This window comes from Dermacentor variabilis, chromosome 9 (genome assembly GCF_050947875.1).
Source record: "Dermacentor variabilis isolate Ectoservices chromosome 9, ASM5094787v1, whole genome shotgun sequence".
Taxonomy (NCBI): domain Eukaryota; kingdom Metazoa; phylum Arthropoda; class Arachnida; order Ixodida; family Ixodidae; genus Dermacentor; species Dermacentor variabilis.
The window spans coordinates 44159106-44182508 of record NC_134576.1 but is presented as its reverse complement, the minus strand read 5'-3'; the positions used below and the strand labels follow the sequence as shown (position 1 = coordinate 44182508).

General features: G+C 44.4%; 1 protein-coding gene across 2 annotated transcripts in view; it reads left to right on the top strand.

Annotated features, from left to right (window-relative positions):
• Positions 1-23403, top strand: part of LOC142592644 (putative sodium-dependent multivitamin transporter) — a 117237-nt gene that overhangs the window by 42485 nt on the left and 51349 nt on the right. For both annotated transcript variants that reach the window (XM_075704203.1, XM_075704201.1), the window contains exons 6-9: positions 1064-1221; positions 18382-18522; positions 19179-19308; positions 21810-21898. In XM_075704203.1, coding sequence (XP_075560318.1) covers positions 1064-1221; positions 18382-18522; positions 19179-19308; positions 21810-21898 — 518 coding nt within the window. The remainder of the gene's footprint in view (positions 1-1063; positions 1222-18381; positions 18523-19178; positions 19309-21809; positions 21899-23403) is intronic.

The following is a 23403-nucleotide window of genomic DNA, read 5'->3' as shown; positions in this document are numbered from 1 at the left end:
AGAAGATATACACGTAGCAAATACGAATTTAATACCTGCTATTTTTATAGAACAGAAGGCAGCGAAACTGTGGAATGTGAATAGAGTAAGCAGCAAAAGTAAAACCGATGGCTCGAACTCGGGGACCATTGATTATGACCACAGCTTGATGATCTGGCAATCCTAGCCGCTGCACTACGTAGGCACAGTGTACATATGCTGTTATGCAGCAGGTGGAAAGTGCACCAACAAAGTGAACGATGTTGATTGTGTGTACAAAATCGTGCTAAAGCTCGTTAAAAAGACAATGTGACTCAATTTTGCAATTCTCCGGCAACCATGAGCGAAAGCGCGATATTATGATCAACTATGGTGTCCTTGAAGCATTGGCGCGTTTAATATAGGTTCCCTAAGCAGAAAAATTATGCCTGGCTCTGGTATGGCAAACACCAGGGACGAGTGGAGCTGGGACCAGGCAAGTAAAGTAGCGCAAAACAGCCCACTTAGCCTAACTTTTGCTGGGCTTCCCCGAGCTCTGCTGGTGTCTGGTATTTGAGATAGCAGAGCTACGCATAAGTTTTTTCCACTGCGAGAAAGAGGACCGCCGAAGCGAGCGTGAAAGCTTTTATCGGAGAGCAATGACCTCAATCCCTCTGTGTCCATGCCACGCCGCTCCTACTCCCCCGCTAGGCTTCACTAGCCTTCGCCTTGTCGTTATGCTGAGGGATGCTATTTTTATACTTGGCCTTCACTTTCTCAGCTCCCTCTCCCCCAGCTCAGAAATGTGGTGAACGTCAAGAGAAACCCAGCGAGGTTCTAACAGCGCCACTGCAAAACAGAAACGAGAATTCCACCCATGTTAGAAAAGCTATCGAACTATTTAAACTAGCCAGCGGATAAGAGACTCACTGTCGGTCATTGTAATGAGAGTCCTGCAAGGTTCAGTTGAATCAGAGCGTCACAAGATGCCATCAGCTTGGGCGCTCACCTCGGCGTTTCTCGGTCTTACGGTACGAGTTTACGCGATCAAGTTTTTATTTTGTAAATTCTATCCAATTATCTAGCTGCCCATTCGCAAATACAGGGAGGACTACGAGGTGTCGTATGGGCCGACTGCGTCCAGGGCATCGTGCTCTTCGCAGCGCCTTTCGTGATCATTGCAAAGATCGCTTACGATTCCGCGAACCTGGACAAACCTCTGAGACCCCTGAGTGACTTCGACAGCAAGAACAGTTTGTTTAGGTGAGCACGAAACTTCATTTACTCTGTTTTTGATGCCTATATATATATATATATATATATATATATATATATATATATATATATATATATATACGCAGGCAAGAGACGACGAACTTTTAGGAAGACTGATTTACTGAACGTTTTCGGCTGGTCCACTAGCAGAAAACGTTCAGTAAATAAGTATTCCTAAAAGTTCGTCGTCTCTTTCCTGCGTATGTTACGTCGGGTCCTGCGTGCTGAACTTTGAAGAAACACCCTATATATATATATACACACTTGCGTGGATGTACGTCTCTAAACATCCCCCTCGAGCCTTCTGGGAATAACTGCGCACGCGACAGCACAGTGCTCAAACAGAAAAGCACTGTTCAATTTCAAACTTGCTGACTGCACCTTGCAACACTTCTCGTAGGCCTTGTAGTTCAAGGTGGAGTATTACGTGCGAAGTGTTTTGCAAACCGAGCTGTGTACTGCCTTGATGTCAGTATGTCGTCATGTAGCGGTTTGATTCACAACGTATCCCAACTCACAACGTATCCCATCAGGCATACTTTTCAAGAAGCTCTTTAAGTTCTTGAAGAAGCTCTTATGTTCGATTTTATTTGCTGTCAGCCATTTCGACAGTGAAGCCAGCCACATGTTTCCATCTCGCGCCATAAAGTGCAAATTAGATCGAGAAAAGAAAACTTCGGCAGAGTTACTGCTAACGTGTGAGAATGCGAAAGCATTATAGTCGTGTTGGTGAAATGCTTTATTTTTTTTTTTGCTGTGCATTCCTTGTCCACGCAAGCTCTCACCTGCGTTTTATATGCGCCTCGGTAAGGCCAAATAAAAACGCCCCAGCCGTAATACTATTACATTCGTCGTCATCATCATCATCATCATCATCATCATCATCATCATCATCATCGCCATCATAACTTATTGGCCCTTAAAGACCCCTCCAAAGGGCATTACATAAGGTGTTCTAGACGATAAGCTGCTTTTAATCAACTCTAACGAAGTGCTTCTTATTATGCTGTATTGTAATTTTACTGAGAGGTATTTATGCTTAACTGAATCAAAAGCCTTTTTGGTCCAGTAAGAATCCCACTGTCAAACGTTCATCTTCTGTATTAGTAATTATTTCATCATTCATGCGAATTACCGCCCTATCCGTTGATTTTCCCTTCTGAAAAATGTACTGTCGGGTTCATATCACGTTTATCTTCTCAAGGAAGGAAACTAAACGCGTGCTTATAGCATCTTGAAAAACTTTAGAGAAAACAGAAAAAAATAGCCGCTATTCGTAAATAAATTGCGGTCACCTCTTTGTGCACATATTCAGCTTATCAGGAAAAATTCCTAGGGTAAGCATTTGGTGGCAAATATGAGAAAACATCGGCGCCACTATATCGCAAACGTATTTGACTGTTTGTGATTTAACACTGTAAATTCCAGCCATACAATTATTGGGTAATTTCAAAATTAACTGCGCTACTTAAATCGGAGATGTGTGGGAAAAAAGATTGTTTTTACTGATTTTTCTTGAAGATACAGTGATACGCCATACCCATAAACGCTTGCGTCCCAGACAGCAATTGTGAGAAAGTGTTCGTTAAATTTAATTCTCAAGGAAAGACCCGCGTACGTCGTACCATCGACTTGTATTTGATGCACAGCTTTTTTTTTTTACATAAGTTCATTGTACACTTTCCATGTTGCGTCTGGGGTCAGTCTGTTAGAAAATATTTTGACATAGTAGTCCTCTGTCGCTTTTTGGAGTATTGACCACTTTAATGTTTATCAACTTAGCAAAAGGTTTATTTTTACTGAATATTCATTTGTGCAACGCCTTATCTGTCTAAGGTTTTGTAGACGTCCTAAATTTAACATAGATCATCAAAGAGAATGCAGTATTATATGTGCTTATAAATTTTTCTATAAAATTTGAATGGCTCACGTTTGGGTCATTTAAGTGAATACGTCGGTCCAATATTCCTCCAGTAACAATAGTGGAAAACTTTTGAGTGTGTCCGCGTTAACTTTTATTACGTAGCTGGCGGCGTTTTAGGCGTTGCTGTCTTTACGTTCGGAAGAAAAAATAAAGGTAAATAATCGCCTATATCAGATGCCATGACGCCAGAGTGCACATCAGAAGGCAAGAGATTAGTGAAGCATATATCTTTTGCAGATCTTTTTTATCTCCTTTGTTCCACTGCTTATGCCCATTCGGTGGATGGATGGGTGGATGGACGTTATGAGCGTCTTCTTTGGAACGGGGCGGTGGGTTTTGCCACGAAGCTCTTGCTATTAAACTGCCTAATGTCCTACCGAAGTTAAACAATAAAATAAAAAAATAATCACTATAAACTCCCACACCCAAACTTTCTAATATCCTCTTGCTAACTTTGTTTTTGTACGTCTCCGTTTTCTGTCGTTTCCCTACTTTCGTCCACAAATCCTCCAGTCGGCTCCTCCTAATGCCTATTGCGGAAATGCTTGTTTCCACTGCTCCTGCTGAACCCAAGGGCTTCAAGGAGGCCAGTGTTGCCTCAATCGCCCGCTGGGTAGACGTCTTCACATTGTTATAAAACATGCTCCATAGTTTCCCTACCTTTACCGTAGGAAGCACATGCTTCTTCTTGCTTCTTATATCTCTCTTTATAGGTGCGCGTTCTAAGGCATCCCGATCTCGCTTCGAAAAGTAATGAGCTTCGCTTTGAGTTATCATAAATTGTTTCTTTTCTGATTTCGTTTTTTCTTCTTAAGTAGTTACTCATGACAGGTTTCCTTTCCATTGCCGCCACCGATGAGATTATTTCAGCCTCTCTGACTTTCCGCTTGACCGTCTTTGTTGCTGTGTTGCCCACCCTACAGGCCACATACTTGCTGGCAAGCTTCCTAGTTCTTTTCCTCCACTGTGAATCGATGTTTTTCCTGTACAGATACCTGAACACTCTCCCAGGCCATTTACTTTCTTCCATAATCCTCAGGCGTTCTTCATACTCAATCTTACTGCGAGCTTCCCTCACTTCAAAACTAGTCCAGCCCGATCACCTTGTACAGCTTCATCTGTAGTGTTCCCGTGAGCACCCGATACGAGGCGACCCACTGACCTTTAGTTCCCATCGAGTCCTGATTGTACCCCAGATTTAAAGCTAACAACCGCATTTCCAAAATAAGTCCTGGAACCAATACACCTTTCCACAAACCTCGGAGGACCTCGTACCTATAGTATCCCCATAGCGCTCTGTGCTTCACTATGGCTTCATTTCTCTTCCCCTTCACTGTTATTGTTTTTTCCTGTTTTTCATATATCTGTTGCCCTCGTTTATCCATATACCAAGCTATTTATATCCTGTTACCCCAGGAATTTTCTGGCCCTGTATCTCCACTGTCTGTTCACTGTTTTCATTGAATACCATAACACCTGATTTTCTAACACTAAATTTAAAACATAAATTGTTGCCTTCCTGTCCACAGATATTAGCCGGACCTTGCAAATCACTTTGCTTGTTAGCTAGCAACACAATGTCATCCGCAGAAAATAAGCCTTGGAGCTTCTGCTCAACTGCTGTACCCGCCTGTTTGTATGAGATTAAACCCGATATTACTTCCTTCTAGCGCCCTCTCCATCCTCCCCATGTACATCAGAAAGAGCAGCGGGGATAAAGGGCACCCCGGTCTCAGTCCCTCGTTGACATGAACTTTCTCCTCGCTTTTCATCCCTTCCCATTCAACGCAAACGGTATTTTCTAGGTAAATCTCTGTCGAAAGCTGTAGACAATCACCACCTAATCCTTCCCCTTTCAGAATAACCCACAAAATGTTGCGGTCTACGTTGTCATAGGCTCCTTTATTGTCTAAAAAGGCCGCATATAACGGTCTCCTTTCTCCTTTTGATATTTCAATACACTGAGCAACAACAAATAAGTTATCATCTAAACGCCTAGCTATTCTGAAGCCATTCTGAAGTTCTCCCAAAATGCCATTATTCTCTGCCCAAGTTTGAAGCTTTAATTTCATTACCTGCATTGCTAGCCTGTATATTACCGATGTAATGGTCAACGACCTATACGAGTGAATTCTATCTTTCTCCCCCTTGCCTTGACAAATTAACTTCATTCAACTTTGTAGTCATCTGTCTCGCATTCGTCTATCTTTTAAAGTTTGTTCCAGTGCTTTCACCAGAGCTTCGTTACTTTTTGGTCCCAGTTCATCAACCAGCCTAACGGGAACCTCGTCTAGCCCTGTGGCTGTGCGCTTAGGAATCTTCTCTTCTACTTTCTTCCAGTTGAAATTTGTCAGCACGAGCTCCTTTCCCACTTGGGTCTCTTTCATGTTCTTTTTTTCTTCAAGTACAACCTTGTCATTGCCTTGGAAAGATTCGGCTGTTATTTTTCGGATATAATTTATCGCCGCTTCTCCTTCTAGTCTGTTTTAATCTTAGTCTAGGATATGTTGTTGTATTGTTGTTGACTTCCTGCCTAATCATTTTATGTCGTTGCAAAATATTCTAGGTGTGGCCTTCATTTTGTCACGTATTTCTGACAACCAACGTTCACTTTCACCTTTTAATTTTGCTTGCGCCAGTATTTGAACCATAGACTTTTTTCTCGCGGTATATTTCCCATTTACTGGTTACTTCATCCTGCGGCAACTGTGCCTTCTTTGCCTGCCTGTGCTCTCGAGATGCTTTCTGTCGTTCGGCGATCGCTTCTCGTATATCCCTGTTCCACCAGCTTTTCGGTTTCTTTTTTCCTTTCCAACGAACATGTTCTTTCTCTTTCCGTATTTCTGCCGTTATTACACTTAGAAGCTCACCATATTCCCGCTCTTTACTTGGCCATTTGCCAATTTCTTCCTCGACTCTAATGACTATATTTGCTATTTGTTCAGCCTTCAGATTTGGACTGCCCATTTTGCGCTCCTTGCTCTCTTTCCCAACTACATATCCAATTTTTAAGGTGGTGCGTTTGTGGTCACTCCCTATGCTGCTATACCCTTCCTCATCAACGACTATTTCTCTCAACTTATCATGAATTCCTTCTGTCATCAGACTGTAATCAATGGTCGACTGCCGGTTTCCCACATCCCACGTGATCTGCCCTTCACACTTAGGCCCTGTATTCACGATAAGAAGGTTATGTTGCTCACAAAGGTCTAGCATTGACTTCTCGTTGTTCTCGGTATAGCCATCTAAATCCTGTTTGTGGGCATTCATGTCACCTAATAGGACAATTTCAGCACCATTCCGGAAACGCTTAATATCTGCGTTTATGCATTCCACTTACTCTTTATTCTTCCCTGTGCAATTATTTCCGGTCAGCAAATACGTAACGACCAGTCAAGTTTTTTTCCCACTTATTTATTTATTTATTTGTTTATTTATTTATTTATTTTTTTATACAATACTGCGGACAAGAAATCCAAGCAGGGTGAGCAAAAAACAAAGATGATATACACAGAAGAACAAGATGAAACAAGTGTCTAACACGTTTTCCACACAAATTGTTTGGTCGTAAGGTAGACGATTAAGAAAAATTTTAACTTGATTTCAATACAACTATAATAATACACGAAATAACAAGATTTACACAAGTTATATACAGCGCACGGGCGCTGGGGGTATGCTTCAGTTAGTTTATTCCAGTCATCTATTGTTTGTAGAAAAAAAGAGTACCGGAAAGTGTCAGTCCTTGCGAAAATAGGTGTTAGAGAATGAGGGTAGTGGTGCCGAGTGGGTCTGCTTGTCAAGGGGGATACGTATTTTGCGGTGTCTAAGGCAATCCTATGATTAATTAAGTTTGAAAGAAACGCTAGCCTACTTTTCTTTCTTCGAATTTGTAGTTGTTCAATACCGTTATCGGTTAGTAATGCAGTGGGGGAGGCACTAGCCTTAAATTTACTGTAAATAAATCGTACTGCTTTTCTTTGAATTGTTTCTAGGTTCTTAATGTTAATTTTTGTGTGAGGGTCCCAAACTATGGAGGCATACTCAAGTTTTGGCCTAATTAAGGAAAAGTAAGAGAGTAGTTTAACACTAGACGGAGCAGACTTGAGTTTGTGGCGCAGAAGGCATAGTTTCCGGAAAGCGGCAGAGCAGATGCTATTTATGTGCAAGTTCCATGATAAGTCACTCGTTAATGTTAAGCCTAAATATTTATAGCATGTTACTTTCAGTAAAGGTGATGCAGCTACATTGTAAGTGTAGTCTAAGGGGACTTTTTTGCGCGTTATGGGGAGATAGACACACTTAGTTGCATTAAGAAGCATTCCCCATTGCTCACACCGTTTCAACACGTTGTCTAAGTCAGAGTTAAGGTCATATTGGTCAGTAATGCAGGTAACTTCTCTAAACAAAACACAGTCATCAGCAAATAGACGAATGTGAACTGGAGTGTTAACGACATTGACAATATCATTAATATATAGTAAAAAAAGTAGAGGGCCAAGTACGCTCCCCTGCGGAACGCCAGAAGTTACCGGAAGGCAGCCAGAGACTTGTTCTCCCACCTGAACGTATTGGTTGCGGTTGTATAGATAGACTGAAATCCAGGAAATGAATAATTCTGGTATGCCAATCGTCCGAAGCTGAGTAATTTGTTTATCGTGTGGGACTGTATCGAATGCTTTGCTGTAATCTAGGAATATTACATCAATTTGACTGTTCGTGTCTAGACAAGCTGCAAAGGTGTGAACTATAGTAACCAATTGTGTTGTGGTAGAAAATCTTTTTCGAAATCCACATTGATGATTTGATAAGACTGAGTTTTCTTCTCAGAATTCGTGTAATTTGTGAGCTATTATGTGTTCGATAAGTTTACAACACGAAGATGTTAAGGAGATCGGGCGATAATTTTGTACTAATACACGGTCGCCTTTCTTGAATATAGGCACAACTCGGGCTGACTTCCAGTCATCTGGCAACTCTGCTGATAGCAGAGAGACACGAAAAATAATAACTAAGTATTTAGCAACAGACTCGGCAAAGCGACGAAGAAATATGTTCGGTATATTGTCGGTACCACAAGAAGTTTTAGTCTTAGAGTCAAGCAACATAGCAAGGACGCCAGGATAAGAAATGAAGTTTACATTTACAGAATGGTCCATGTTTCTGGTGGGTAGAGAATCAGTATCGGCAGAAAATACACTATGGAAATAGTCATTGAAGTGTTCAGCAATGGCGGTCTGATCAGATACCAATGAACCATCGACAAGAACCTGTGATATGGGTTTCTTTTTTTCGCTGATATAGTTCCAAAACTTCTTTGGATCATTTCTTATGAAGTTTGGGAGTGACGTATTGAAGTAGTAGTCTTTCGAAGTAAGCACCGCACGTGCAAGTTTATTTAGAGTGTCGGATATTGTACCTAATAACCAAAGATGCTCTTGACATTTTGAATTTACTCTTTTCCATTTTGGCTCCCTGAGGGATGAGCATTCAGGCTCCCCCTCCCTTCCTTTCCGACTTTGTTCTGTTGCACCCTTCCCAAACATAATTCTCAATAACTGGCGGCTCTTCGGAGTTTCTTAGGTGGGTTTCTAACGACATACACCCCTATTTGTTCTCTATTTAACTGCTCCTCAATCTCTTCCCACTTTTCATTTTTTCTGCCGCCCTGCATGTTTATGTAGCCTATTGCATGGCGAGCTCTTTCTTGCTTTCCTCCTTTGTTTTGCTATCGACGGCAATGCTTTTATGAGGTTCCCCTAGGGGACCTTCATCATTGCTGTCTACTCTGGCCGCCTGAGCACCCGCGGGCCCCCTAAAAAAGCAACCGGGCGACCCCCAATTCGCCAGCCTACTTCTTGTGCCAGCCTGTAATTGAAGTGGATTCCGTCTCGTTTGAAAGCACCACACCTTCTGACTTCCCTGTTCACTTCGACAACCCCGAAGCCTTTATCTTGGCTCATTTTTCTTATTGCCTCATTAGCAGCGATTACGGCTCTTTGTACGTGACTGTCACGCACAGGCACCTCCGGCACCCCGCACACGACGATCTGCACCTGAGGGGATAGCTCGAGCAAGTCGTCCACCCCCTTCGCCAAGCGCTGGGCTAGTCCTGTCCCTTTCCTGTTCAGGACGTCATTTAGCTCATGTGCTACTATGACAAGGTTGCGCACGTGAGCATTTTCCGCGAGCTTTTCCTTAGCTCGCTCCATGACAGAATCCATTGTCCGCCCTGGAAATGTCCCTACCGCCACTCTTTTATCGCCTTTCACCCTCTCCACAATTGCTTTCGAGCAACTAGCCATGTTTGAGTCGCCAGCGATAATCACCCTTTCACTCTCTCCTACCTCTCCCTGCTTCTGTTTGTCTTTTTCCGCGGGATTCGAACTTGACAAGAGGTATTGTCCGCTGGGCTCCTCTTTTTTCCGCGCGGCGGCCTCCAGGTAGCTGCCGCTCTTTTTAGCTAACCCTTCATCCCGCCACCCGAATTCTACGTACCCTGATGGCATTCCCTCGCCTGTCGCGTGGGAGGTCTGTGTTGCGTTGTCACGCACATTCTCGTTCACAATGACGGCCCTGTTCAGCTTTTCCTCGGCTGCTGCAAATCTCTTTTCACCTACCTTCCGTGCATCACGCTCCCTGTCCACTCATTCTTGAGCTCTTGGACCTGTTTGACAAGCTCTTCCTGGAAAGCCTCCATTTTCTGCAGTCTAGTATCGACATCACATTGTGTGCCGGTTGGTTCAATGCCCTCTCCATTCTCATCCGTATCCTCATCTGCCTTGAGGAACCCCCCGCGCACTGCCTGCTTTACCGGCTTTCTCGCCATGTATTGCGCGGCTATTTGTAAATACTATAATACTATAATAATGCTGCTACTGATGCGAATACTACAATACCATACGACTATATCAATGCAGAGCACGTGCCTTTTAGCAAGAACCGATACGCAGAGGATGCAAATCCTCAAAATGTCGCAAAGCAACTCTCAGCACTGTTTTAGAAGCCACCAATGCCGCGGAGACGGAAGGTATGACCCGCTCTCGCACGCGCTCAACCACGCAGCCACGCTCTCACTGTCCTACCAAAAACACGCACAGTAAAACCAGCTAATAGCTATTAATATTTCCACCTCCAAGCTACCATTTAAAGACTGCAAGTACTCAACACCCCAACCGGCTGCACGTGTTGAAGCAGGTGGCGCGAAAGGACGCTCTAACAATCCTGCAAAACGAAATGTGCACGAAACACACCCGCGCACCCCAAATACGAGAGAAAAAAAAGAAAAAGAATTCAAAAAAGATACAAAAAGAATTGAGTGGTCTTTCTTTTGAAAGACCACTCAATTACTATTTAAAGACAAAAAATCAGCAAATCAAAAACAGAAGCAAGATCAAAGCATGCACAAAAACTTATGATTTCGTCACTGCCACGGAGCCCCGTGTAGCACGTCCATTCGCCACAAATCCAAACCCAAGCGGTGCCCTTGGCTAACCGCGCCATCTCTGGGCAGCCGGGCGCGCACTGAATTAAACTTTTATTGCTGGAGAGCGCACCGAAGAGGACGGCCGCAGCAGAACTTGTCGGCACGCGTAATCGAGTCTAGGCTTTTATTTATTAAATGTGAAACATCTTCTAGCGACTTCTAAGCTAATATTTCTGTAAAAAAGCGAGCCGTCAGCTGCACTGATGCGGACTACTTTCGAATTGAGGCACTGCGTGTAAGTTCTTCCTCATGCTTGCGCAGAGCCCCACTAGCAGCATTCGCTGCATTAAGTAGACGAAGGAGCATGAAAATTTAAAGAACAAGGCCCACATATTCGACATGTGTAGTAGTCATGAGAGAAGGGTGAGACGGTCACACGAGGAGTCACATAACCACACGTTTTTAATCGACTCTCAGACGTATTCTATGTTGAGAAGGCGAAAGTCATTGACCGATGGCTCACAGTTACGGGGCAGTATCTCTCCCTGCTTTCACTATATGACAGCATCTTCACCATCTCCCCAATAGAGCAAGCGAAGTTCACTGCAGCAGGCCAGCTTCCCACGCCTTCCACTTCTGGCATGCATGTGGTAAGTGTCTTAGCAACACGAGCGAGCGCCTGCAGCACCTTCACTGATACTGGCCTTTCTGCGTCGGGGATAGTAGGGGGTGCCGAACTAGTTGGAGCCTGTTCCTGCGTACAGCATCAGTGTCTGTGTTAACACATTAGGACCGAGGCTCATCTCCTGGGGCTTCCACAGTGGCATTGCTTTTGAGGTCTGTCCATCATACGTTGTCTCCGTCGAAAAGCTGCGGCAGTTCGAAGATTCCGTGACGTCTTTAGAAGTATTCACTTTGACGTTTACGTTTCGGGTATTATTCTTCGAAGTTGCGAAGACTATTCTAATCCGGTAGTTTGGGTGTCGGCTTGGTGAAACTAAGGGGAAGCTTTTTTTTACCAGAAGACCCATGAGTAGTTCCGCAGGAAACCCATTCTTCAAAGGAGTCGACCTGTAGGCTAGAAGCGCCACGTAAGAGTGTTTCATCTTTGTCATGGAAGTCTTTACAATTTTTATCACATCCTCAGCAAGTCCATTACTCTTCAGTATAGTGAGTGCTAGAAGGGATGTGCTTGCAGCTGTAGTCTTTATCAAAGAGTATAAACTTAGTCTACTAAAGCTAAACGAAAACATCAGCTCCTACATTGGACCACCAGACACAACATGTCGGTCGAGCAAACGTATTTGTGAGCCGAAGTGTCGTTCATGTAAGAGTCGAAAGACTTAATTTAAACAAGAGCACATGAAAGCTTCCACGTTTTCTTCGGGCTGCGTGTTTTATGTTTTGCGTAGAGCCGCTCTGGAAAGAGTGTCTGTGGCTGCAACACCTTTACGTGGAATTTATAATATATCCTAATCGTATCGTTAAATTCTTATGTTTAGCCTGTTCAATGTGGGCGTGAAGTTCTCAAGGATGTTCGAAGTGAAGATAGGAACCAACTGCTTATGAGCAGTCACCGGTTTTAACAGCTTGCTGGCAAGGTAATCATTGAACTTGTGAGACGCCTAGACTAAAGCAAGAACCTCTTTCTCAATTTGAGCTTAACGCTTCTCGGTCTCTGAGGCATAATCGATGACAGAAAACTTGCCATTTTGCTTCTGCCCGGACGTGTTCGTATGTTAACAGAAAGCGATCATCATCACGATTGGCTCCAGCATTGTCGTTTTCTTCCACAGCTGGCTCGTTGGCCCACCTGGGAGCGACCGCGCGAACGCGCTCGTGCCAGTGCTGCCGCGTTCGTCGTCGTCATAATTTATTGAATGAATGAATTTTTTATTTATGTATTAAGAAGCACAAGGACGTTACCAATTTTAAAGCGACGCTATTAAGCGCTAGTACCCCAGGAACGGGTCCATGTATATATACACACGAAACTCTCCATACGTGGGCCGATCCCGACGATATACCGAAGAAGTGTAATGGCGGACCGACCCGCACTGGAGGTGAAGCAGGCGTTAAGCACTCGAAATACGTGGGCCGATCCCAAAGACAGTGCAATACTGGGCCGACCAGCAGCGGAGGTGCAGTAGGCGGCAAGCACTCCCATGCGTGCGCTGATCTCGAAGATAATGAAATGCCGGGCCGACCCGCGGCGGAGTTCGCCATTGAGGGGACCACATAGCTTCGCTGGTGATCCTTGACATAGTGTAAGGGTACTGCGTTTCTTGTATAAAGAAATCGGGATGCGCCTTGCATAGCTGAGCGCGAAAGGTTTCGCTGCTGTTTGCGGCTGAATCCATTGTTCTTTGTGCAGCTTGCCGAGTCCCCCGAACAACCTGCAAGCATGAATTTTTCCAATTCATGCTTGCACTCTATCGACCCTAACTAGCGACTTTGCCTACTCCCTGGACTCTCCTGCCGCGAAACAACTTTGCTGTTTCATGTGTGGTACGGCGTCGAATTTTCAAATTCTTATTCACTAATAACTGGAATGACCAACAATGCGGCGTGCACTTTGTACGCATGCGATGAGACTGTGGAGCACCTTCTGTGTCATTGCCCATCCTTTGACGCTCGACGACTTACTTTACAAGCTAAGCTCAGCCTATTACATAATAGAGTGCTTTCAGAGAAATAGCTCCTGGGACCATGGCTTATGAATTCTTGCATGCAAAAGGCCCAAAAAGCCCTTCTCCACTTCTTGAAGGCTACTGGACTCCACGAACACTTGTGACAATGGGCATTCCTCTGCGACTTACTCTGTGAATGAGCGACCCTTTATTATACTTTTCTCTTTTCTTTTTATCAGTTCTTCGCCTTTCATCCTCAAGTGTAGGGTAAACAACCTGGCTTGTTCTTGGTTAACCTGTCTGCCTAATCCCTTTTCATTTCTCTCTCTCTTCTTTCTGAGTAAGTTTCTCGGCAATGGCGTTTAAAAATGCCAACATCCGGAGCCTTTTGATGGCTGGCTTCTTTAAATAAAGAGTGCGGACCTCACGTAGGAAGCAGTCATCCCGAATAGTAGTAGGCTCACGGTAGATGTACGCAAGTTGTGTCGCGTTACGGCTGGAAGAAGCTTTCCATATGGAACATGTAGCTGGCGAGGAGGAGCTCATGAAAGGTCCGTCCTTGAGCTTCTCGAATATTTGCTTTGGGAGGTCAGTTTCGTCGATCAGCGCCAGTGCCAAATTCGAAATCTACTGCCTGGCCCAGAACCAAAACTGTTGCCGGCCACGTTCCAGCATTTGACCTCAATTGCTTGGAGTAATCCTGCTTCTAAAGTAACTTGTTCGATTGCGACACAATTGAGGCGTCGTGACATGCATACGGCGGCGCAGTGAATATTCCAGTAATTCCTGCAGACTTCCAAGCGGAATGGGCAAAGAATGCGGGGGTGACGCTTTTAACCGCACCAACGGCATGCTTTCTGTACGCTGTTTTTACCTCAGAATGAAGATGGCTTGTTTGCGCCGCATGAATAACTGCTGTCTTTGTCCTGTTTCGAAATATGCCAACTGGTTTGGCAATCGGACGCAGCAATGGTTGCAGACGGCACTTGCTTGTGGATGTCGGTTTCTTGCTGACGGACGTGCTTGATTTGGCGGAAGGATTCCAGATCATTTTGAAAAGTGAAGTGCACGTCGAGCTCTAGCGTGGCGGATAGCTGCTTATTTATTATCCCTATTACCGGCTGTTCGCGCACGAACTCTTCTTGAAGAACGCCGAACTTACAATCTTTGGAAAGAGTTTGAATGGGCCCACGCACCGTCTTGCTGCACTTCGGTATTAAAACTGGGCCGTTCCTAGGTCATGTTCGATCGCGGGATAACGTATTTGTCCATGTGCTCTACGACTGCATCGAATTTCTTGCAGTTCTCTTCAGAGAGGGCAATAGTGGCGTAGATTTCCTCGGCTTGCTCGTGAACGATGTAGAGTAGCGCTTCAACATCATGTTTCTCGGCTTCACGCATAACCGATAAAGAGTTTGGAAACGTTCAATTCTTTGCTTCCCCTTCAGCCGCTGGTTTGACGACGAAAAATTGAAGGCGTCTGGCTGCTGAATTACGAACGAAGGTATGGCATCGAACATTAGGGGGTCGCGCTGCTTGAGTTCCGAGTGTGCATATAGGGAGAAGCTGACCGCTGTTTTCTTACTGGCGTCGTCCTTTGCACGTTGTATGGCTAGGATCCGATGTCCGCTGGTAGAACCTATTTTTTCTGACACCATATTGTTGCCAGAACGGAAGAACGAGACGGAAAGACGAAAGTAACATGACAACACGTTTTAATCTCCTCTCGAACGTATTCTACGTGAAGAAAAAAAAAGGCACGCGCTGCTAGATCACCCACCGTGTACCATCACGGAGAACTATCTCGCGCTGCTTTCATTAGATGGCGGCATCTACAACAAAAACTGCACACGCAACATTAACCAGTGACCTAAGACTGCTGAAGTTTCAGCCGTAGAATTTTTTGTTTTTGTTTCGTCATTTCCAAAGGCCAAATTCTGCATGTTTTACGTACATTCGAGCCTAACCTCTTTTTTTATGAAGTAGCAAACGCCTACAACCACTTCTATAGTAATATTTCTCTAAAAGTGTGGCAGTTTCGCTTGAAAGTCGAAGCACCGATTCCGATATCAAGACAGCCATAATAAGTAAGGATAATACTGTTATTGGCCATATCAACTTTTAAACACTCACTTACTAATTGAAATAAAAAGCGGAGTGTTAGCGCGCACTGACAATCACGCACACATCAAACTCGCTGTCAAAACGCTGCCGTGAAGAAGCGCGGCAGCAGCAGCAGGAAGCAAACTGACCTTCGTTCTGTCTATCGCTTCAACGCAAACTGACCGGCGAGAATGCAAAGCTATGAGCCGTCGACCCATCTAGATGCTGCTCGCAAAGCAGATCGCTGTTATGATAAAGCCGGCGAGACCGCGCGTGAACGAGAGAACGTCGTTGCTGCAGAAGTGCAACGCTCAGCCTACGTCCCCTCTCCCCGGTTCCTTGCGCGCGATGGAAGACTGGGCGCGTCCTCACCTCTTTCCTGAATTGCGCAAACGAGATTGAGTCGAGATCAATCGTCTCACCCTCGCAAAGCTTCACTCGCATAACAGCATACGGCGCGAGGTGGCGGTGTTAGCTTCCTTGGACTTTATGCGGAGCGTCACGCCGACGGCGGCGATGACGGGAAAAATGCGTCTGCAGCGTCCATATAATTGATCTCGCAATTAAAAGCAAGCCGTCAGCTGATGGCACTGAATGCCATCGAATTGAGGCACTGAATGTAAGTTCATGTATGCGCAGAGCCCCACTTGCAGCATTCGCTACATTAAGTAAACGAAGAATTACCAAAACGTGAAAGAAAAAGTCCCGTGTATTCCAAGGAAGCAACAAAAAGGAATTTATAGTCAGTGAGAAAGCACACTGTACAACAAGTAACTCGTGCGCTTGTTCGCTAAAAAAGATGAATGTGACTTGGAGAGCACTCACCGCAGATAACTGTTCAGTTGAGCGTTGACTGAGCTACTTCGGCTGAGTAACCGTTCTAGAAATTCATTGATCGCACTTTCGGTTTCCAAATGTTTCTAATTCCGAAGCATACAAAGAACAGCTGCCGTGCGTACGCATTTAATATTATCATGAGATTTTACGTACTAAAACTATTTTCTAATCATGAGTTATTCCGTAGTAGATGACTCCGGAAAATTCTACCGCCGGGTGTTTTTGACGTGCACCTAAATCTAAGTACACGGGTGTTGTCGCATTTCGCCCCCACGGAAATACGTATGCATTCCCATGAATACCTTGCACGCATACGTCGCGAACCACTGGTGCAAGATTTTGGGACACGTTGCTATACTATTGAGCAGAGAAGCATCGAATGGAATGTGCTCTGTTTTATAGGAAAACACACATCAATGCTGTGGAAGCAGATGCGGTAGCTGTTGCAACAGTGTTGAGCACGCCGATTTGCGCTGGCGGTGCTCACTCAGGTTCGCTCCACCGCAACTCACATGGAAGAAACTCTGACGCGAGGAAACCGCGTATTTAGCAGTTCCACGTGCTAAGCCCGACGTATCTTAGTGTGAAACATGCCGAGATCAACAAAATACGTCGCGCGTACCTCGATAAAAGAACTACCGGATCCATCTACACAACTTACAAAATAAATTGAAAGGGTACGTCGGTACATTTCTATCAACCGCCTTGATTGCTTCTTCGTGGTTTGGTTGATCGTTACATATGGTTACCGTGGCATCTCTACATGCCCTACTGAGCGTTTTTAGCGGCGTCCTTTGTGATAGCCTCATAGTTAGACCCAAGGAGCATGCCGTCTTGGACATGTGTTGTTCCACCTACACTAAACAACACACGCATAACCGCTTACGTCCTCGTCGTTGCGTTTACCCCTTATTTACGGGACATCGTAGTTTCTAAACACAGCGTTCACAAGCTACCAACCGTGTAGAATGAGCACAGACGTACACTAGTATTGCACTCGGCTTTCTTTAGGGACAAACAGCATGGGAAATAATCATCCGCTATTTAATTCCTGCTGGAGTCGAGTCTCCTAGAATCAGCTTATTATTATTATTATTTTGGCAATACTATCATTACCAGTTCTTTGTCCACATGATGATTGTGCTTTTATGACGGCAAACATAATTATTTTGTTAATTTCCGTGCTGGTGGCTTCCTCCGTCTGGCAAGCCTGCTTTTGCCTGCGTCCTGCTTACGCAGGTCGTCAAGATCCAGGTTGGTGAACTGGGTCTCCTACTGCTGCGGGGTGGGGTAGGGGAGAGGGGTATGTCTTATATGAAATTTGTTACATACCTGGTGTAATATATCACTTTATTCAAATTTTTGTAGTCCATTTATGTTCATGTGTCAATTTCTGCCTTTATTCCTAAATCTTTATAAAAATTTTATTCACGGTTATTGATTTGATTTAATTACTTCCGATTTTTTTTGACAGCAAGAGCCCAATTTGTTAAGCATGTACTCCCTATGTATTTGCCACTGATCACAATTATGCTTGGTATGACACTTATAAAAGCTCCTTCAGCGATTACAATAATCGTAAATAAAAAACAACATCATATAGGTACATTGCTCTGTAAACTGGTCTCGCTCACTTGCATTGCAGCCATTCCCATATGCCATGCAATTGAAATTAATAAGCAGTTTATTAGTTGCCTTCCTCAGTAATGGGAGTGAACAAATCCACTTCTTCCAAGCAATGAGGTCCTTCACTAACAGAGAACACTGATGTGAGCGCTATTGCGTATGTTTTAGCGGTAGCTTTCCTGTAGGAGCTCGTTATAGTATCCATCCAACGGCTCTGGCTATTGCATTGCCACAAAACCGTATGTCCTCGAATGCTAGGTGTCTGAGAAATTTCTATAGTGCCAGTTTTCAAGATGAGCCGGTGCTCAAATTCTCTAATACCACCTTAAAGTCTGGGGTACATCTCAACCCACTAAAAAAGAGAAACAGCAGGTTCCGGGGGCAATGGAATTCGAAACCAGTACTTCTCGCCCATGCACAAGTGTGCGTTTCTACTCAAATAGGTTCTCGATATAAGCAAACAAGCTGTGTTCAGTAACAGTTACAGGCGTGCCTGTGTTCACTTTGGTAAAAATAACTGATCTGAAGAAGAAAAAACATATCAAAGGTCGACATGCCATGACCTTGATGCCTTTCGCCTGCTTTATCCACTGTTCCACCAGACTGGAAGTTGACGCGAGCAGCGACGAGACCTTCTGGGCGTACGTGGTGGCCAGCATTCCTTTCCACCTGGTGCGAGAAGGAATGGACCAGATGGTTGCACAGCGGTTCCTGGCAGCCCGAAACATACACAGCGCCCGCAGGTCGGCTCCCCTTTTTTTCCCAAACTTCAATTCCTCGAGTCGGCAGCCTCCTGATGCGGCGGTACAGCCCGCTGATCGGCACTGCATTGCGTCGCTGCGCCCGCGGTCACTGTGTTGAAATGTGCGCTGCACCCGTCGCTTTCATTGTAAACACATCGCTGAACCGGCATCTATTGACGAAGTATTGGGATACTAAGGAATTAGTAACTAATCATTCATACCTTAGCGCTCTCCGTGAAAACATCGCTGGTTGTCTACAGCATAGTTTTTTTTCTAAGCTGACATCATGCTTCGGCGCTGTGCAGCAAGTTTCCCATTCTATGAGCCCTGTACCCAGAAGTGCTGGTCATTATGCCCGTGACACGTAGCACGTTATCTCAATGCGCACGTTTCCGTCATCTTGTTATTTGCCTGAACATACATTTGACAAAAGAAAAATAACTTCCAGACGAGTTGCCACGAACGACTGCCAACAACACGCAAAACCGTTTAGCGGAAGTAAAATTATGCTCCTCACTTTTTCGAACGCATAATTCACGCTGGCGATTGTGCCAGGCTACAATACTGCAGTAAAAGAGGTCCCGTAGTCTACGGCTTTAACTTGCAACAGCAATCCGTCGCCGTTTTTACCGATACAATTACCTTTCTTTGAGCAGGGTTGTGTGGGCCGGAAGCGCCTTGGTGGCGTTCTTTATCCTGACCATATCGCTGACGAGCTTGGCACTTACTTACTGGTACCGCGACTGTGATCCAATGCTCATTGGAACCATCACTCGCTATGATCAGGTGAGCCGTCTTGCAGGGTTTGACAGCCGGCGTACCTGCGAGAAGTAGCATGAATTCATTGTCACCATCATTAACAATCTACATGTCCACTGTAAGGCAAATAAACTAGCAAAAAAAAAACTAACAACTGATTGCCTGTCCTCCTTATCATCATCATTATCGTCAGCCTGGCTAAGGCCACTGCAGGGCAAAGGCATCTCCCATACTTCTCCAACTACTCCGGTCATGTGCTAATTGTGGCCATGTCATTTGTCCCTGCAAACTTCTTAATCTGCTCCGCCCACCTTACTTTCTGCTACCCCCATGCTACGCTTCCCTTCTCTTGGAATCCAGTCACTAACCCTTAATCACAATCGGTTATATTCTCTTCTTATTACCTGCGCTACCCATGCCCATTTCTTTTTCTTAATTTCAACTAAGATGTTATTACCTCGCGTTTGTTCCCTCAACCAATCTGATCTTTTCTTATCCCCTTAACGTTACACGCATCATTCTTCTTTCCATAGCTATCACCACCAATAAATCGGGAAGTAAAAAGATGCTTCTTGCATTCGATGTTTAAGGGCAAACATGTATTTTAAAGCGACGAACATGCGAAACGCTGTGCGAGGGCTGCTGGAGGAAAATTTCCGTATGCAAATCAAGTATAAAATTATCTTTAGCGTCCAACAGAGATGCACTCAAAAGCAAAGCAGTGAATATATATTTATAGATCATGTTCATAGAATCCTTGCCACCTTTGTGTTTCGACAAGATATGGCTAAGTTGCACAAGTAAAGGCTAATTAAAAATCTCGCATAATTATTCCATACATGACTACCTGTGCCTTCTATTAACTAATGATCTTCCTTGAAAACATCACATAGAACAGCAGACTGAATAGCAAACAGTACCTTTGAATAACTGCTAAGAATCTTTGTCAGTACATTGTCGTTACTATTATAATCGCTACAGTGGAATAAAAACGAGCCTTCTTAAGCTATGTGACGTGGCAAGGCAATTTACTGTTTAGCCAAGTAAATAAGAGGATCCACAGAACTCTTCAATAGGGAGTAAAATTGGCGGGTTGGTTTAGGTTCTTGACAACGGCAGCGCGAAGGTATGGAAAAAAAAAAAAAGAGGACAAGCGCTGAATTGTGTCAGCGCTTGTCCTGTGAACTTCTTTTGTGTGCGCCGCAGTCAAATTCGCGCGGCCGCCAAAATGAACTGTTCAGTCGCTTTCATCTAATTTAACTGCAATTCGGCAAGCAGCTTAACATAATTTACAGGAGCTCCAAATCTCGACCGGCTAGTTCTACACGTAAAACGCTTCGAGGTTGCTTGTCTGATAAATTTAAAAATCTGTTAATTATACGCAGTCATCATTAACTACGGTTAATATTTATGTTGCCAAAAGGACGCTGGCATCTCCCAGTGATTCCAATTACGCCTGTTTTGCGCTAGTTGAAAACAAGTAGCGCGTGCGAAATTCCTAATTTCATCAAATCACTTGCCGTCCTTGGCTGGGCTTCCCTTCTCATGTCACCGATTTTCTAACTCTAACGATCCACCGGTTATATACACTATACATTACATGGCCTGCGCAGTGCCATTTTTTGTCTTCATGTCAACTAGAATATCAACTACCCCCTTGCTGGCTCTTTCATCCACATCACTGCCTTTCTCTATTCTTCCGCTACGCCTAATATTTCTCGTTCCATCGCTGTTTCCGCTGTCCATAACATGCTCTCCAGTTTCTTTGTTAATGTCCAAGTTGCTGTCCCATATGTTAGGGCCGGTAAAATGCAATCCATTTCTTTTCAACGATCACGTCAAGCTCCCTGCCATGGTTGTATAATGCCTGCTGTTTGCGCTTGAATGCATTTTTATTCTACAAATTCCCTTGTTATGGTCAGGGTCGCTTGTAGGAATGTACCTAGATTAACGTGTTTCTGCGCAGATTGTGTAGGCAGATTTCTTGTACCCTTGTAAGGCTATTAATCATTACCTTTGCCTTGTGCGTAATATTCTTCAAGCCTACTCTTACCCTCGTTACACGTTGTATTTGAGGTCACTGGATCAAATCGCAGCCACGGCAGCCGCATTTCCATGTGGGCGAAATGCTAAAACACCCGCGTACTGAGATTTTGCTGCACGTTAAAGAATCCCAGGTGGTCAAAATTAATCCGAATGCCCAAATGCGGCGAGCCTCACAATGAAATCGCCGTTTTGGCACGCAAAGCCCCATATATTTTTTAAATTGTATTTCAAGAATAAAGTTATTTTTTCTTCCAAGTGATTCATGAACTGAAACTATTGTGCCAGCTGTCGACGATGACTACGCCATGCAGTAATGAAGATTTCATTCAGGCTGCGCTTCTCTGTCATATGATCAGAATAAACGAATAATACCATTTACTATCACCCGCATAAGTACAATGGGAAGTTCCTGCCTTTGTCGATATTAGTATTGTTAATTAAATCACACTGACCGAATCTAATTTTACTTATCTGTTTTCCAGGTAGTTCCGCTATATGTCAGTGATAACTTGGCTGGCATTGCGGGCCTACGTGGTCTTTTTCTTGCGGGTCTTTTTGGAGCATCCATCAGGTACGTTTTCTAAGACTTTAGGCAAATAATATGTGAGAACTTCAGCATACTGCTTCCGCTGTGCTGCTGCCGTTACCGCTTGCAATACCTGCTGTCATCTCGCGTGCTGGCAAAGTCGTGCTGTGCCTGCACATAGTATGTTATTTCAATTACTGCAGTCCTTTCAGTTACTGCACTTCGTGGACAAAAGGTTATTGACTTAAATGTGAGGTGCAGAGAAGATCAAACTTTATGTTGCAGCTGGCACTACAGATGCACCGTAGGAACAAATGCAAATTTATCTACTGCCGCATTCTGTAGAGTTTCGCCTAAACAGCTAACGAAGATACTAGCATTGCGGCTGAAATATAAATTAGCATGGCGAGCGTTGTACTTAATTGGTTACCGGAAAGAACAGTGCATCTGTAAAACTTTTTCTTTATCTTTAAACAATTGTAAGCAGTTGAGAAGTCAGTCAAGAACTTCAGTGAGGTCCTGAGGAGTTTTAAGCCGTTAGAGATCCCATGCGGGGAGCTCCTCGGGCCGAAACCGTAGGCGACGCCCAAGTCGGGACGGGAACGTGGTGACGCTCCGCCAGTTCTTGGGCCCTCTGGACGGCCTTGAGCTGGAGTTTGAGGTCCACAAATGAAGAATATTGTATTAGACACATTTCTGGGACGCTATCTAATAAAAAAGGTCAATATTTGTCTACGCATTTGTTTATTCTCTGCCGTAATCTGTTGTCTGTAAGTGGCATTGCAGTTCCTTGAATTTGCTTACAATGTGCTTCCGGCAGCTATGTGTTAACTAGCTAGTAACCAGCTAACTGCGAGCAACCTTGCGACAAACTAGTAATGCAAACCAAAATTTTGTTTGCAACAACTTTGCAAGGCACGTCATAGCAAACATGTCATAGCAATCACCCAGACTACGGAAAGCAACCAAACCTCTCCCTCACGCGACGTATCGCCGCAGTAGCTTTGGTGTTCCTCTGCTTAGCCCGAGGGCGCGGCGAAGGGGTAAATGCAAAAAACACCCACGCATCGTGCATTGGGTTCACGGTAAAGAACCCCATGTGGTCACAATTAACCAGGAATTCTCATCTTGCCTCCGTCGTGTCTCATAATTATATCGTCGTTTTAGCACGTAAAACAACATAATTTTTTATTAGCCTCTCACCCACCCTTACCTTTCTGATATGGTAACGTTGCCAGCGTCATTCCCAAATGTGGTACGCTATCCAGTCTTCTGTCTTCATGTTGCTGTGGTATTGTACCTTTAATAGAAACGCGGCTCAATTAAATGATAACAGATAGCAATATCTTACCTCCTTTTTTGAATTTCGACATATATCGCAAAGCATTTAACATACAATGGCATATTGACGGCGGTGTTCCTATTGCTACCAATCCTGCTGTCGGATGCACACTAGTAAACTTCCCCTCAGCGCTGAGCTTCGGCTCTGCAGTAATGCGATCTATCCGCGGAGGCTCATTGGAATTTGCTACAGCCCCCGAATTGCGAAA